Source organism: Ursus arctos, unplaced genomic scaffold (genome assembly GCF_023065955.2).
Source record: "Ursus arctos isolate Adak ecotype North America unplaced genomic scaffold, UrsArc2.0 scaffold_5, whole genome shotgun sequence".
NCBI lineage: Eukaryota > Metazoa > Chordata > Mammalia > Carnivora > Ursidae > Ursus > Ursus arctos.
The window spans coordinates 43189849-43205996 of record NW_026623067.1 but is presented as its reverse complement, the minus strand read 5'-3'; the positions used below and the strand labels follow the sequence as shown (position 1 = coordinate 43205996).

The window sequence follows — 16148 nt, the reverse complement described above, 5'->3', positions numbered from 1 at the left end:
CCGTGAACCTGACAGCATCACTGCCCACGAGAAACCTGCTGTGAGAGCCTGCAGGAGGGGAGTGGTGTTCCCTGACTTGATTGGAAGAGGAATGCAGGGTTTCAACTCCAGAAGGTCTCATTAGGACTAGTTGTTGCTAGTAACAGCGAGGTGTGCTTTGACTTACTGAGAAGAACTTTCGTAAGCAAGTTCTCAAGGGATAGGGACCTTCCTGGAGGCACTGCCCTTCCCCCTGCACCCCCAACAGACTAGTGCAGGCAGAGCCAGATGGCACATGTGTTGGGGGTCCTCTGGAGGAGATTCTGGCTCTGCAGGAAAAGTAGTATTAATGAATCATCCTTGGATTCCATGTAGAGAAGAACATAGAAAGGAAGCAAGCAGCGTTTGGAAAACTTGGTAAATTAGAAAGCTAACATCATCCTTTAGGAGGGGAAAGAGCCAGAAGAATGTTGACTTCTTTTGAGCTGTCTCCCTTTGTTATTTATTTCACACAGGGGATGTTTTATCTCCATTCTGTTGCCCATAACCTTTTAAAATAAAGCATTTATTGAATGCATCTTTAATACTAGAGACTGTGCTAAGTGCTTCTTGTTCCTTCATCCTCCTGTTGCTCTCCATTTTGTAGATGAGGAGCCTGAGGTTCAGAGAGTCCTTGGTTAGCAAGTGCTGGAGCCCAGGTCTTTACCCACCACAGTCTGCTGTCCTCTTGCTGCCTTCTCCTGGTTTGATGTTCTCTCTAATTCTGTCCCATCTAAACTCCTGAGATCTTGCCAGGATTCTTCCCTAATGTTCTCTTCATTTCTCTCCCCGCTTAATCCTGGATTCTGGTCTTCTTGCCATCTGTCAAGGCACCCTTTGTCCCACTATTTATTCTTCCTGCTCCTTAAGGCCCTTGTTTTTCGATTCGTCACTATTTGGGAGGTAAATACGTCCAGGCCACAGATTTTCTAACAACCAGAGTAGCAACCGAGCAGAGCATGGAAAATGGAAGGTTTTGATTTGGAATTAGGAGGTGGCATTTTAAAAGGAAGTGCTTGGCTGAGCTAAGAAGTTTAAAAAATTGGGGTGCCTGGGTGGTTCAGTCAGGCATCTGCCTTCAGCTCTGGTCATGATCCCAGTGTCCTGGGATAGAGCCCCGCGACAGGCTCCCTGCTCAGGGGGGAGTCCGCTTCTCCCTCTGCCTGCTGCTCCCCCTGCTTGTGCTCCTGTGTGCTCGCTTTCTCAAATTAAAAAAAAAAAAAATCTTAAAGAAAAGTTTAAAAGATTATCTTCCCATATGGCCTGTTTCAACTCACTAAGGATCCGGGCAGCTGCTAGCACTCCTTTGGATTGGTCCCCAGTGAACAGAGCTACACGCTGATGTCAAGTGGCAGCCATGCTTAAAGGCTACGTCTCTAAGGAAGCATCTTGGTTTTGGAATGATACACTCCTAGGTACAAAGCTACAGAAACTGGACTTGAAGAAGTTGCTCCTGACGTTGAGTATGACATCATGTTCATCCTCAGTGACATTTTCAAAAATACATTCACAAATAATTTAACCCCAAAATTCTTCTAAAGATTTTATTTATTTGTTTTAGAGATAGATAAGGAGAGAGAGAGCAAGACAGCATGAGTGGGGTAGGAGCAGAGGGAGAAGGACAAGCAGAATCCACGCTGAGCATGAGCCCCTCGAGGGGCTTGATCTGACAACCCTGAGATCACGACCCGAGCCAAAATAAAGAGTTAGATGCTCAACCGACTGAGCCACCAAGATGCCCAAACCCCAAAATTCGTGATGTAGAGTTTGAGTTGATATGTGGGCTGTGTGTGTGTGTGTGTGTGTGTGTGTGCGCGTGTAAAGGGAGGGTTTTGGGGTTTGTTTGTTTTTTTAAGAATAAATAATAAAAAGGTCAAGATTTATTAGGTTCTTCCTATGCACAAGGCACTGCTCCATCTCTATGCTGTGTTTCGCACATACACCCACACACATGGCCATATACAAGAATTGATTTAGTGCTCAGAAGAACCCCGTGAAATTAGTGCTATTACCCTCGTTTGTTCAACTCAGAGAAGATGACTAACCCAAACATAAATAGCTAAATATTAGAACCAAGTCTCCTTAGGTCTGCTGGACTCCAGAATCTTTAGCTCTGGGCGCACTAACAGGGAATGATGTTATGTTGGTGAGCTAACAAGTGGGGCTCTGTCTATCTTTCTATACACACACACACACACACACACACACACACACACACAGTTCTTATACCTTTCATGCCCTATGACATATATTTGGATGTTTTTGTTCACCCCACGAGGTCAGAGAGCCAGATTTTTATTTTCTTTGTTTGGAGTGACAAGAAAACGAAGGTCCAGAGAGGTAATAAGACCTTCTACACATCACAGAACTAACTAGTTAGTGATAAAAGCCTAAACTTAACCCAGGTCTCCCAAGTCCCAGTTCCCCTCAGCATGCTGATGGGAACACTAATCCATGCTCCTGATTACTTGGGTGACTCATCAAATTAGATGAGTCCTCTTCTCAGCTTTACCGGTAACTAGGAATTCATTTAGTAAATGTCCACTGAATTCTCACTGAATAGTTTCAGGAATTGTGCCAGGCGTTCCTTAGCAGGGCAGTGATGGACACAGCAGGTATGTTCTGCATTCATAGAGCTTGCAGTGTAGTGGGGAAATCAAATAATTAGATAATTCATTGCTATAAAGTTTGATGTCCATTAAGGGAGCAAAGACAGGAGAATGGAAGGCACTTCTAAGATTTGGAGGAGTAAGTGTTAGCTAGCTGGACGTAGAGGTAGGGGACAGAGAAGTTTCCGTACAGAAGGAGTGTTTTGAGCAGAGAATTGAGCTAAGGATGGCCCACTTAATATGGGCCAACACAGAAATAGGAGCTGTGAGGATTTGAAGCCAGCACCTGAGAAACGGTGGGGGGAAGCAATGAAGTCAAAGGGAAAGGTGCACGTGAGGTTTACAGACCAGCCAAAGATTCCAGTGCTGGCTTCAGTGTTCACAGGCTGTGTGATGATGGCAGGTTCCTTGATCTCTCTGAGTTTTCCCATTCGTGGAGGGAGATGTTAACGCAAACTTTTGCAAGGTTAATCATCAGGCTTGCAAATAATATATACGAAGCGTCCAACCCAGTGCTGGTATAAGGCACCACTGTCCACCAGCTGCTCATGCCTAAACTTGGGAGTCGTCTTGGATTCCAGACTTTTCCTTAACCCACACAATAGGACGGCTGGCAAATCCTTTCCGTACATCCCCAAAATATCTTACAAATTCCTCCATTTCTCTCTGTCCTTACACTATAGAATGGTATTTAAGTCCAAACCACCTTCCTTTCCCACCTGGACTAGAACACCACCCCATCCTGACCCCCAATCCATTCTTCACACCTCAGCTACAATGTTCTTTTTAAAACCAAAAGCATGTGTCATCCTGCCTCAAACCTTCCAGTTACTTCCCCTTGTTCTTAGTAGAAAACCTAAACTCCTTACTAGGCTGGCCCTTCAGTATCTGGCCTCTGTCTTCATCTCCCTGTCCCTGGTCGAAAGCTCTGCCCACACTGGCTATCTGCCTCATCCTTCAGGTTTTAGCTGATAGGATACCTGCCCAGAGATGGTCTTTTCTGACCACTATGTCGAAACGAAGTCTCCCCTGTTAATTTCTACAATAACACTCTATTGCTTTACTTCCCAGCCATGATTAAAATTTGTCATTATACATCTATTTGGGTGCTTACTAGATGAATTGCCTCACTCCTTCACTAGGTTGGGAGTTCTGTGAGACTCTGAGCTCTTCTTTTAGGGGCCTGATGGATCATAGCACGTGTCTGGCACAAAATAGACATGTGATAAACATTTGCTCAATTAGTAGAGAAATGAAAGCAGGGATCTCAATAAATAATAGTTATTCTTGTTTATGAATACCTGTCAGAGAAACTGTTCTGGTTGTGAGCTTACCAAATGTAAGAGTTTCTGTCCCCATTATTTGCCTCAGTTTCCAAAATAGAGTGACAGCCCAGTACAAGGCTTTATATGCAGTAAAGAAAGGGAAGGTCATTCTGTATCAGTAGGATCAGTGGAGAGAACTGACCTAAAAATCCCCTGACATTGGATCCATATAAGACACAATTTCTGGGCAAATCCTTGGTATATTTTTTCTGAGACTCAGGGACCTGGGGACATCCATCACTGGAGAAGTGGGTGCTCATACATACTCTTGTGTTAGCAGCTGGCATTTCTGCCTCGAGGATTTTACATTTACAAGGTAATAATAAAAGTTGTATTAGAAACCTGCAGATGGTCTGTCCGATAGAGATAAATGTTGATTGCAAACTCCAACATGGAAGTGGGATTGACTAGCGGTGTTACTGGGTAATTTAAGGCCCCATAGCACATGTCCCTTGAGATACCTTGGCCAGTCAGGTCTATTTTATTTCAGGGAGGAAATAAAACTCTGCCTGATTGGACTTTTTTTCCCCTGACAGAAATGAGTAGTTGTCACGATGAATCATAAAGGCCAAGGCTGCAAGGCTGGCAATGCACAGCAAAGCCTCACTTCTCCTCTGTGGATGTGGTCTTTGAACTTGAAATCAGGGTCGTTTTGGGGCTCTCATCTTGTTGGATATACAAGGTCTTTCAGTTCTTCCCCAGAGAGCCTCATACCCCTTAGGGAAGGGGTGCTGAGATGACTTTTCTGAGCGTGCATTTAAGAGTGTTCAGCCCTGAGAAGTAGTAAAATAAGAGTAAAATAAGGGACAAGGCCAATGATGGAGTAATAATTTTCATTTGGTTTTCTAAAACAACGCTATCCAATAAAAATGGCTATGACAATTGAAATATTCTGTATCTCTGCTGTCCAACATGGTAACCACTAAGCACGTGTGACTACTAGGCACTTTTTTAAAGATTTATTTCTTTGAGAGAAATAGCATATGTGAGAGCATGTGGGGGGGGGGGGGCAGAGGGAGAGGGAGAATCTCAAGGAGACTTCCCACTGAGCACAGAGCCCAACACAGGGCTCAGTCTCATGACCCCAAGATCATGACCTGAGTAGAAATCAAGAGTCGAATGCTCAACTGACTGAGCTACCCAGGCACCCCCGACTACTAAGCACTTGAAATGAGAAACCGAATTTTTAGTTTAACTTAAATTTGAATAGCCATATGTGGCTCTTGGTTACCACATTAGATAGCACAGCTGTGAAATACTGTATGATTGGAGGAAGAGTATCAAGAATGGTGTGCAAGACACAAGGGTAGAATGGGAATACTTAGGAGAAAGTGCCTTGGGAGTTTTAACCACGTGGTTGGAGAGGGCTTGTCCATGGAAGTTACACGTGCATACTCTGGTGTGAGATGTGGGTTCAAATCTCAGTTCAGCCCAATCCTGCTGTGTGATCTTAGTCAAGTTACTTCTCCAAGATTCATATTTCTTATTGGTAGAATGAAGATAAAAACAGGACCTTCTTCCCAGGGCTGCCTTGTCTTAAATGACGTACTTTATGAATACTGGATGAACACACTTAATACTGGATGTCTGGTGCAATTTAGGTCTCAGCAAATCGGGTGTAGTATCCTTTAATATGACAGACATCTGGATAGCAGTGTTGATAAGCTTTGTGATCAGAGAGGTAGAGGATCAACAGAGGGAGCTGACCAGACTCGTTTTGATGAAACAAAGTGAATTTATAAACAGCAAACACCAGCATGCCTCCGCAGCCACAAATAGGAGGTTTTGCAGAGTCTCATGAAATGGACGTTCTGTGAAACTGCAAGGCTCTGGACAATTTATGATCAGATGATAGAATGATAAAGCTGAAACGGATTTTGAAGACCAGTGACCGTCAAGCGTTCGTGGGCAAACAGCTCACCCGGGTGTCTTGGGAAATGCAGGTCCTGATGCTGTGGATCTGGGTGGGGCCCAAGGTGCTACATCTCTCCAGGCCACCAGGGCCTGCTGAATCTGCTGGCCAGGGGTCCACATGTAGAGTGTCAAGGTTGTCGAGCACCTGGAGTCTAGGGCAGAAGATCAATACCCTTTCTTTCTGAAGAGGTCTTGGAGACCCAGAAAGGGAGGCTTCAGGTCATGGAACCATTACAAGTAGAGCTGAGACAAACGAACGTTCCGTGTTGCCTGCGCCAGTGTCACGTGACCTTCTGCATTTGCCTGCAGCTGCCATCTCTTGAATTATTACATGGCACTCAGCAGTTTGCAAAAGGTCCTTCTGTCTCGTACTTCCTTTTCCATTTGCCAGCCAGGGATCACAAAGGGGGAAATGACTCCTCTTGCCCCCACTATTCCTGTTAGCGACTGCTTGTGAAGCTGGAGCTAACGCTCAGATGGGCTGATTCTGATCTCATGGTTCCTTCCATCACATGCCAGGGCACCTGTGTCCCTCCCTTTTCCATCTTGAGGCGGCTCCAGGCTGGGTATGTCTTTGCAGGGATTTAGGGGCTGGTCTGCATTTAGGATCCCAATTTAAAAGAAAGAGAAAGAAAGAGTGAAAAGAGTCAGTTGTCTCCTGTTTCTCTCTTCTATGTCACAAACACAGGATTCTAGAGCGTTTATTACAATAGCAGTGTGCTTTTGGCCTGTGCATAAGCCATTTCCTGGAGTGCTATGTTTTATTCCTAGAGAGCCTAAAATGAGTGGCAGCTCCAACTGGGAAAGTTGCAAATGAAGCAGCCAACTCTCAGAGAAGAGGAAAAGTTTCCTTGGTAGGCGTGAACTGCACTTGTTCTTAAAACAACTTCGCAAGGAGGGATTAAAACTTGGGACAGTTTCGGTCCCTGTTACTGGCTCTGGGTGACCCTGGGTAAAGAGGTGTGTGTGTGTGTGTGTGTGTGTGTGTGTGTGTGTGTGTGTTTGTAACCCAGGCACACACCTGTATCGACCTCTTTACTTTCTTATACATTCCGTGGTCCACTCAGTTCAGATTATCGTTTCTCTCCTTTCCAGAATGTTTTGTCAAGACAAGTGAAATGGCACCTGCAAACCTCCCAGAGAATTGGAAAGATTAGGCTTCCCCCCCCCCCCCCGATCTGATCTCTTTATCAGCTTCAGTGGCCACGATCAGGGTCAGGCAAGTTTTCTGGGTCTTTGCCATCATGTGATTGGGATTCTAAGAGATAAATGTCAAGAACTAGGAATTCAGATATGTCGAGTTGCTGATAATTAAATGAATTTGTGGCCTCCAACGATCAGGTCTAGGTCACAGATGGAGCAGCTCATTTTGGGGTCCCAGCTTGGAGGAGCGGGCAAACACAGCTTTTCCTTGGAGATATATCTGTATGTATAATCTCGGTTGGTATGCTTTTTGAACCAGTAAGGTAGCCTTTAAATAAAAAAACCACTTTCCAACCACTGCATTTTTCTCGTAAGGTATAGTTTGTTCTCCAAGCATATCTGGCTTACCGTGACCCACTGCTGTCACTGAGTTCCTTCCACAGGTTAATAGCAATACAGCACTGACTGAATCGGAGGGCTCTGGCTATTGCAAAAACTCCATCTTCTGCCCAAATAGCTTCTTAAGTAAATGGGGGGGGGGGGGATCTTTCTGCTTTGAATTTGCAAAACCATTGATTTTTGCTGCAATTAGAGAAAGAAAAGCTACAATAGGCAAGATTTTTTCCCCCACTTTTAAAAACAGCATTTAAGGATCCCAGCTGTTTTATTGGGCTTCGCCAGTTCCAAGAATAGGGGGACTAGTGTTCCTTGAGTCAGCACGCCGTCATTGCTGGGTAAAGAAAAGGGTCATCTGTGGTCTCTGGGAAGGTGTGCAGAGGGCTCTGCTCCCATGACTCGGGGTCTCCAAATGGTTTCCCAGTCTTCAGCCTTCCATGTCAGAAGAGCCATGGATATTTCTGAGTGCAGTTTGAGCTGCATTCTATTGACCTAATCATTTGGCTAATTGCTGCCTGCAATTAAATCCTTCTCGATGCACTAAAGTTAATCTCTTCCCAGCACATAAAATTTGACCCCCACAGCTTGCAAGAGGAGAATTGCTCTTGTTTATGCTACCATCTTGGGATCTGAGGGCCAAAGCAACTCTTTGAGCTTGAGAAGTGGCACCGTCCTGAAATGAGAGCGCTACGATGCTTTGCTTCCGTCCCAGACACAAAGCCCCCACCAGGTTGCCTTGTCTCTCCTCAGGCTCATTTCTTCCCTGTTGCCCAGCACGGAGTGTGAACCGTGATGCTTTTCTTCCAGCACGTTGCTTTGGTTTGTTGTCAAGGTCATTAGCACACTTGACAGTTACTCAGTCGGCCCCTTTTTGTTCTGACTTAAAGAGATTCGTGTCCAGTTCGTCAATAATTTCGAAAGGTCCACGATCTGACTGAGGGGCTTCTCATTGCTCCTGAGCAGAAACAACGTTCAGGGACTCATTCATGTGCTTGGCAAAGACTTACTGGCAAGTCGAGGTGTTTCCAGTGGAACTGAAAAGGGAGTTGGTTGAAAAGGCAGTGGGTCAAGGGTAGAGGTGGAGAGGAGAAGGCAGGCACCCGAACCAGGAACTTCGTGCAAAGGCGGACCTGGCTGCCAGTTCCTGTGTGCCAGTTGCTTGTCAGGATACCTGGCGCAAGTTCATGATCTTGACTATGCCTCAATTTCCTCATCATTAAGAAGAGATAAAAATGTCTATTTCATTGGGAGGATTCAATAAAAAAAAAAATCTTAAGATGCCTAAAAACAATGCCTGGCACATGGTAAGGGCTCCATAAATATTAGCTATGATTATCACTTTATTTCATCCTTATGACAACTGGGTGAGGTAGGTCCTACTTTTCCCCCCACTTTGCAGATGGGAAAACTGAGTCAAAAATAATTTGCCAAAGACCACATAGTTTATAAGTGGCAGGCTTAAACACAGGCAGGCCTAACACTGGCATTCACACTCCTTACCATTACCCCAGGCTGACTGGGCTAATATTTCCTTATATTTCTAGGACCTACATACATCGCTGGGTTTTGAGAAACGTAATTGGCTGGGTTTGTTAATGGCTCAAATTAAGCCACATGGCTTAGCTAGAATATAACATTTTTCAAACATTCCTTCTGTTGTGGTTTTTTCCTCCCTATATCCAGTGAGTATTTCTCTTCACATAGAGAATTTTTATTAAATGCCTAATTACAACTGGTTGGATTCTCACTTAGAACAGTTCTCACTTCTGAATTTAAATTTAATGATGTGTTGAAATATTAATGACCTTTATCTTTAAAAGTGTCTAAATTGCACTAAAGTTAACAAATGTGGCTGATAATACCCAGCACTGTCTTGGAGCATTCTACCACACAAGGCATTTGCTTGGTCTTGAGTCGTTCTAATGGTGGGTTTTATACAGCACTGACAAATCACAATATAGGAAAATTTTGCATCACAAATTGCCTGGGGATTTAGTCTCCCCATACATGCTTTAAAGTGCTCTAATTCAGGCTAAGTAATAATAGCCGTAAAGCATTTAGAAGGATCGACAGTGCCAGGCTTGGGTTCTCGCGGAGTAAACGTGTTTCTGAGGGAGAAGCAGCACTTAGATCATACGGAAAGAGAAGCCCATCAGCTAAGTCCGTTCCTACTTTCTCTGTGTATCCTACCTTCTGTGGCATGAACATTCCTCATGGCTCTGGCTTTAGCTCCTTGATCATCTTATTCATCTTGATAGTGAAGGCAGAAGTAAAATTTATCCGAGGCTTGATTCTAATAGCCATGTTGGACTCCTTCCAATTCCCCAGAAGTCCTTTGGGTTCAAAACACTTGCATCGCTTGTGCTGGCTTCTGAGCCTTGGGGCATAACATGAAGGTTTGGTCTCCTTTTTTCTGAGTGTGCGCTTTGCTGAAAGACCTTGATACATTCTTGTCCCACCCCCACCATGCCTTAGAGTGTCCGAGAGGAGGGACAACTGTTTACCAACATGCAGACAAAACCCTACTTAGAGGAAATCCGATGTCTCATCTGGCTAAATAGCTTGGACCATATGTTCAGGTCCCAAAGCTTGGGATTTTTCCGATCAAGTTCAAATGTGCCTATTTGCATCACCTGGGGATATTGAAATTCCAAGCACAAGTTCATTTTCACATAATTCATTATCCTCCCTTGGATTTGGTACTTACTGTGAACTTTGGCAACAGATGGAATGAGATGATGTTCCAGGAGCACTTACTAATTCTTTTGTGCTAAGAAATACCCACAAATAGTGATAATTTGCGCTCAGATGAAACTTCCAGGGCCAGGCAGTGCCCTCAGGTACTCATTTGCTGCCCCCTGTTGAGTTCTTGGGTAGAATTTAATTATCCAACAAATTTGGGGGTAGCTCTGCCAGATGTTGGGTACTGACCCAGACATCTCAAACGAAAGGAAAGTTCTGATGCATTCCAGAGAAAAAGAGGGGAAACAGTCTTGGGAGCTGGAACTCTGGATGGAAGAAAAAGGGGCACGAAACAGGGGACTTAGAATTTGTTGTTACTCCTGAAGCCTCAGGAACCACTGGGCATTCGTGAGGGTCATTCAGGAAGGTCTGGGACACCCCTGACTTCTGCGAAACACCAGGGACCTCACGAGAGAAGAGCCAGTTGAGGAACCAGCTTTTGTTTGTTCACAATAAAAACAAAATGACTGAGTTGATGTGAATGATGGAGACACGCCCGGCTGCTCCTCCCTCTCTTTCCAGCGCGGTTAAGTGGGGCCACTTGGAAACGGACTGGTCCTTGAGTTTGGGCTTGTCGACAGAGTAGTTATTGCAATTACAACTTGTCATTAATGAAATATAGTCCAAGCATTTTGGTCATAGCTAGGATTGATGAAATGTGGATTCCGTACCAGGCACTGGGCTAAGCACCTATACATCCCTTTCCTTCTCGTAACAACCACATCAGTTACTATACTCCCATTTTCTGGATGAGCGAATAAAACTCAGTCTAACTCTGTAACTGCCTGCAGTCCTGCAGCTAACATGAGGCAGAGGCAGGCCCCTGATCTCACAGCCTGTGCCTTTCCTCACCATCCTCAGGGCTGAACCTGACATGCTGACGGTGACCTCCCCATCAAAAGGAATCTGGCCTGTTCCCATCTCCATTCAGAGGGTTCAAAGAAGGGCCCTATTCTGTGCCCTCTGTCATCCCTACCTCGTCCCACCACAGCTGGTTGGACCAGAGGGAAAAGACTGACAAAAAGGCAGCCAATCAGTAGACTGGCTTATGCCCTCTAATGTGGCCTAGTAACCCCCCCCCCCCCCAAAAAAAACCCAGCGTTATCTGAGACGATCAGATTCCTTCTTTTGGGAATTTAGATTAAAAAAATACCACCAAGATATTTAACTTTGAGAGTTTAGGATGAAATGAAGCCACAAGGTCAAGTCAGGCTGTGAAGCAATCAGGCAGCAGTGAGTAAGAATAAGCACACAGCCGCATTTGATAGCGAGAGCCCAGAGAACACACAAGAGCAAAGTGGAGGAGTCATGAGAAATGGGAAAAGTAGCCAGTGGCCTGCGATGTTTTTCTGGTTCCGGTCCACGGGGATCCCGTTAATATATAACATGAGAGTGAAGTGGGATAATTTATGTAAATCACCCAGCAGATGCCTGACGCATAGTTAAGTGATCAATACAAGTCAGCGCTATTATGATGTTTATTATTTGAATTTTAATGTGATTTGGCTTTTATTTGGAAGATGAAAAAATCTTCTTATTCTCGGTTTACCAAGGTACATACAGCTAGGGACATGAAAAGCCATATTCTTTCATTTATCATTGAATTGGATTCCTTAATTGTTATAATTTATAATTCAAATTTCAGTTTATGATTGTCTTAGTTTTCTTTCGGATCGATTCCACACCCGCTAATGAACTATCATGTTAGAGCAATGGGGAGCTATTCCCATAATCTGTTTTCCTCCAATCCCCCTTCAGATGCTAATGAGAAGTACCATGGAGACATCAGCCATTAGTATACATGGGCTGGTATAAATCATGGACTATGGATCATTGAGCATCTTTGTTGTAAAACAAATGGCCTGTGGTCAGTTAATCATACAAAGAAACATCTCCAGGGCCTCCTGGCTTTATTCATAACCCCTAAATCCGGTTGCAGTTTTATAAACAGAACATCTGTTAAAATATGCAGAAATTACAGTCACAGTCATTAGCAGGACGCTATATAGCTTTGGCAGATTTTTTTTTAAGCTTTTGATGGTAATCTCCTCTGTCTGTGATTCATGCTTTATTCCCATTCTTGCTGAATCTCTTTTGTTCCCCTCTGTTCTTTTGGGTTATAGCACTTTTCACCCAAGACTGAAAAGTGGACATGTGTTAGCCCAGGCTCGGTTGGCACTGTGCCATTCTGCAGCATGGGAGAGTAACTGTAGCCCAGCCTTGCAAAACCATGTATTTCAGGATGCAATATGCATAGCCTCAAGCAGCCTGAGGGTGAGAAATCCCAATTGGTTTCACACTTGTTTTACTGGCTTTGGACTGTTGTAGCACTGGCATTTAACAAAAGTGAACAGAACTCCCTACCAGCACTGCCCCAAATTTCTATTTTTCTCTTAATGCTCCCCAACTGCCCCCCCACCACTCTTAGTTAAAATTTTTTACTGTGGTCGTATTTAAATTGGCCTGGTAGAGTTAACTTCTTAAGACAAAGACCAGAAGAAGTATAGATAGCCAAGGAACGAGATTTGTCCTGATAACCGAGAGGGGCCCCCTCCTTGTTGAGTGAAGAAATGATTATTCCACCTAAGAACTAGAGAATAGGTAAACTTTCTTTAGCAATGGCTTTGTTCTGTCATGGAATGGGAATCAGCAACCATTCCCTACGGAAATTGAAAAGTCACCTCTGAGTACTCAGTGTGTCCATCACCTATCCTTACATATAAGGTTTTATAAAGTCACAAAGTCAGCCTGGTTAAGCCTGAATAGATCTTTCTTAATGGGCCCACAAGGAAAAAGAAGACAATGCGGTAAAGCTGTTAAGAGAACCAACTCTGGGACCAGACAGACATGGACCCGGATCCCAGATCTACCAGTCATTAGCTGTATGCTCTAGAGGAAGTTAACTCTCGAAGCTGCAATTCTCCATCTAGAATACTCACACTTGCTTCATAAAGTTGAGACGGTTCAAGAAAAACCCAAGCAAAACACCTACCTACATGCCTGGCACATTGTTAATTGCCAAGTAAATACTCATTTTTACTGTTGTTATTTTTTATTGTTTTTGTACCAGCACATAGTTCGATTATATTAGGTGTTGATTTGAACCTTACTAGAACTTTAAGTACTTATATAATTGAAAGCATTTATTTATTCAAGAATATTTCCTAAGCACCTGCTCTGGGCTCAGTGCTCTGTGGAGTATGTATGGCCTCTGAAGATGGATCCTCGCAGGCATCTGTCTATAAGGAGCTCATCGACGAATCAGCACAGAATGAGTTCGAAGGAAGATCTAAATCAAGGACCATGCAAGTTGTGGGTAGGAGAAACAGATGACCACTAGGGAAGGCTTCGTGGGGGAAGGTGGGGAAGCCAGGGTTACGAGAGGCGTGACACATCCCTCCGGTGGTGTGCTCTGGACAGGGGAGGTTAAGTCCCCATGGAAGATGAAAAACTGAAGCGGAATGAGGCAACAGTGAAGAGAGGTGGGATAACAGAGGCAAGGAATGGGCCAGTTTGCCTTCTGAGGGAATCAAAAAGGATTGGAGGGTAAAAGCCATTCGGAGGATTGAAACCAGACTCCCCAAGCCCCTGCAGAAACTGGGGGATCAAAATGGAAAGCTCCTGAGAAGAAGACTACAAATCAAAGGAGTGCCTGTGGAGGGTGGGGAGGTCACAAAGGGAGGCTCCCCCAGGAACCGATGGCTTGTTTGTCCGTTCCCCAGCCTGCAGCCCAGAGAAGCACTGGTTCTCTTCTGGATTCGTGGCATGTCCTGGTGCTTGGGGCTGAGCGGCTCCCGCCACCCTCCGAACTCTAGGAGCTAGCCCGGGTGCGTCTCACGGCAGCAGCTCTCTGAGCTTTCCAAAGGAAAATTGCAGTCATGCATTGGAGTCCTCAGTGCCAATTAAAATGTCAGGCTCTGAAACAAACAAATACAGATAACGAAGACGGGGATAATGTTTTAAAATTAGGTTCTCAGGAGTCACCCATTAATTTGGAGCTCACAAGACAGTGACTGCGTGTTCAATAAATACCATCTGATGACAGTGACGGCCGGTAGTGGGAGATGCCCAACAGATCGGTCTCTTTAAGCATACCGGTGAAACATATCCTGTGATCGCCCACTCACCACAAAGGCAGTGTCTTTCAGCTTTACAGCTCTTAAAACATGATCCCTCCGGAGGCCAGAAAGACGGTGTCACTGTCCTCCTGCTAACCGTACAGAAAAGAAACAAAGCAAGAGAACTAGTTTTAAAAATTAGGAGGGTAGATTCGGTATACACAGATGCACTGTATAAGGCTCAGTACGCTCACAACCACCACATAATTAGATAAACTGTGTAAATACCCAGAGGTGGTTAGTGGGGTAGCTTGTGGAAATGAAAAAATTAGCAATAGTGGCATGGATTTTTTAAAAAGCAATTATTTGCTTTCTGTGATGACAAGACTCCACAGATGGGGCATCCTCAAGTTCTTGAGTGTCTTGAAACCCTTTGAAGCATGGCTGGATTCACACTACAAATAATAGTCAGTAGGATGTATGCGAGAGCCCTTTATTCTATTGATTGCAACTGGAACAGTACCTGTTATCGTATGGATCATGGTGCATCGTCTCCACACTAGGAGAACATAGGGGTGTCGAGAGCTAACAAAGAATTCACTCTGAAGACGTTCACAAGAGCTGAGCTGCAACTTCCACCTTGAAAGGTGAAGTTCCCCCGGGATAGGGGCACAGGTTGGTGACATCAAACTGATGCCATTGCCAACGGTTCTCCATCCAGAAGAGCAGAGGAGACCTTGGCTAGTGCAGCACGTGCAAGGTGGGTGTACTCACCGGGAATCCATGGCCTGAGTGAAAGCTTCTGCTTGTTGGCCGCGCTTAGGAGCTGAGGGACAAAGAATGCCTTCTGCCAATGCGTTTTACCAACACAGGCTTCCTGCGTATGCCTTGATTAGTTTCATTTTCTACCCTGGGCTTGTGGATGGGACTACCCAGATGATACCTTTGTTCATTTGTTCAGCAAATCCTTACTGAGCATCAGTTATGGGCCAGGTGCTTTGCTAGGCATTTGTTGGTAAAATAGCGTGTTCCATAGGTTATCATTATCTTGACTTCAGGGATCTTGTGTTCACTGCCTGTTTCCCCCAAGGCACTTGGCACAGTGTACGACACACTCCATAAAGGGAAACGGAAAGAAAACAGTGCTCTGTCATTTGCAGCTACCAGAGCAGTCAGATGCCAGGGAAGTAGTATCTCCTAATAACCCATACCCATCCCTTTATAAAAATGGCATTGAACATGGCGAGATGAGGTGGGTAATTTCAAGTTCTCCTTACTCCACGACTCTGTCATTATTTAATGGCCTGGCTAAGGGATAACCAGTGGCATGTAGACTTGGAAGCAGGGGAGCAGATTACTGGACTGCACCCATTTCACCGGCACATGTGGACCCATCATGAAGATGTCCTTTGTTTTCTTTCATTCCTCAATTTAGTAAGAAGATGATGCCACTGCATTTCTGAAATCCTCTTCCGATGTTAGATCATTGCAGTGCCGTTTTTCTGTGGGTGTTATTATCCATCGGTGTACCATCATTCGAGTCCGCAGCACAACCACTGAATGAGCGGCCGCAGTGGAAGAGGTAAAGCCGAGACGCTTATCAGGCAGCAGCTGGGCCGCTGAGTGCCGTAGCGACATGCGCAGTGGCCGAAGCTGGGGGAGCCCGTGGGCTTCCCGATGAGCATGTGCATAGATAAAAATGATAGTCTCTCACGAGGGCAGACGATTTGTTGTGGGCTAGACACTATGCTAGTAATGTTATGTGGGTTATCCCATCTCATTTTTTTAACATTCCTTATAAGGTGGATATTCGTACTAGCCCCAGAAATAGATGAAGAAACTGATGATATATTCATGGCCATGCAGCGAAGAGTTCATGATCTTAATCACTACACTATATTGCTGAGTAAATGTTTAATACAACATGGTTCAAACAATGGCTT

General features: G+C 44.7%; 1 protein-coding gene across 5 annotated transcripts in view; it reads left to right on the top strand.

Moving 5' to 3' along the window:
• PPP2R2B (protein phosphatase 2 regulatory subunit Bbeta) overlaps positions 1-16148 on the top strand; it is a 439770-nt gene that overhangs the window by 234924 nt on the left and 188698 nt on the right. Inside the window, exon 1 of one of the 5 annotated variants that reach the window (XM_057307206.1) lies at positions 14756-15787. The exons of the other annotated variants lie outside the window; for them this stretch is intronic. Coding sequence (XP_057163189.1) covers positions 15766-15787 — 22 coding nt within the window. The 5' untranslated portion in view covers positions 14756-15765. Of the gene's footprint in view, positions 1-14755; positions 15788-16148 lie in introns of those variants that run through there. 5 annotated transcript variants of the gene reach the window in all.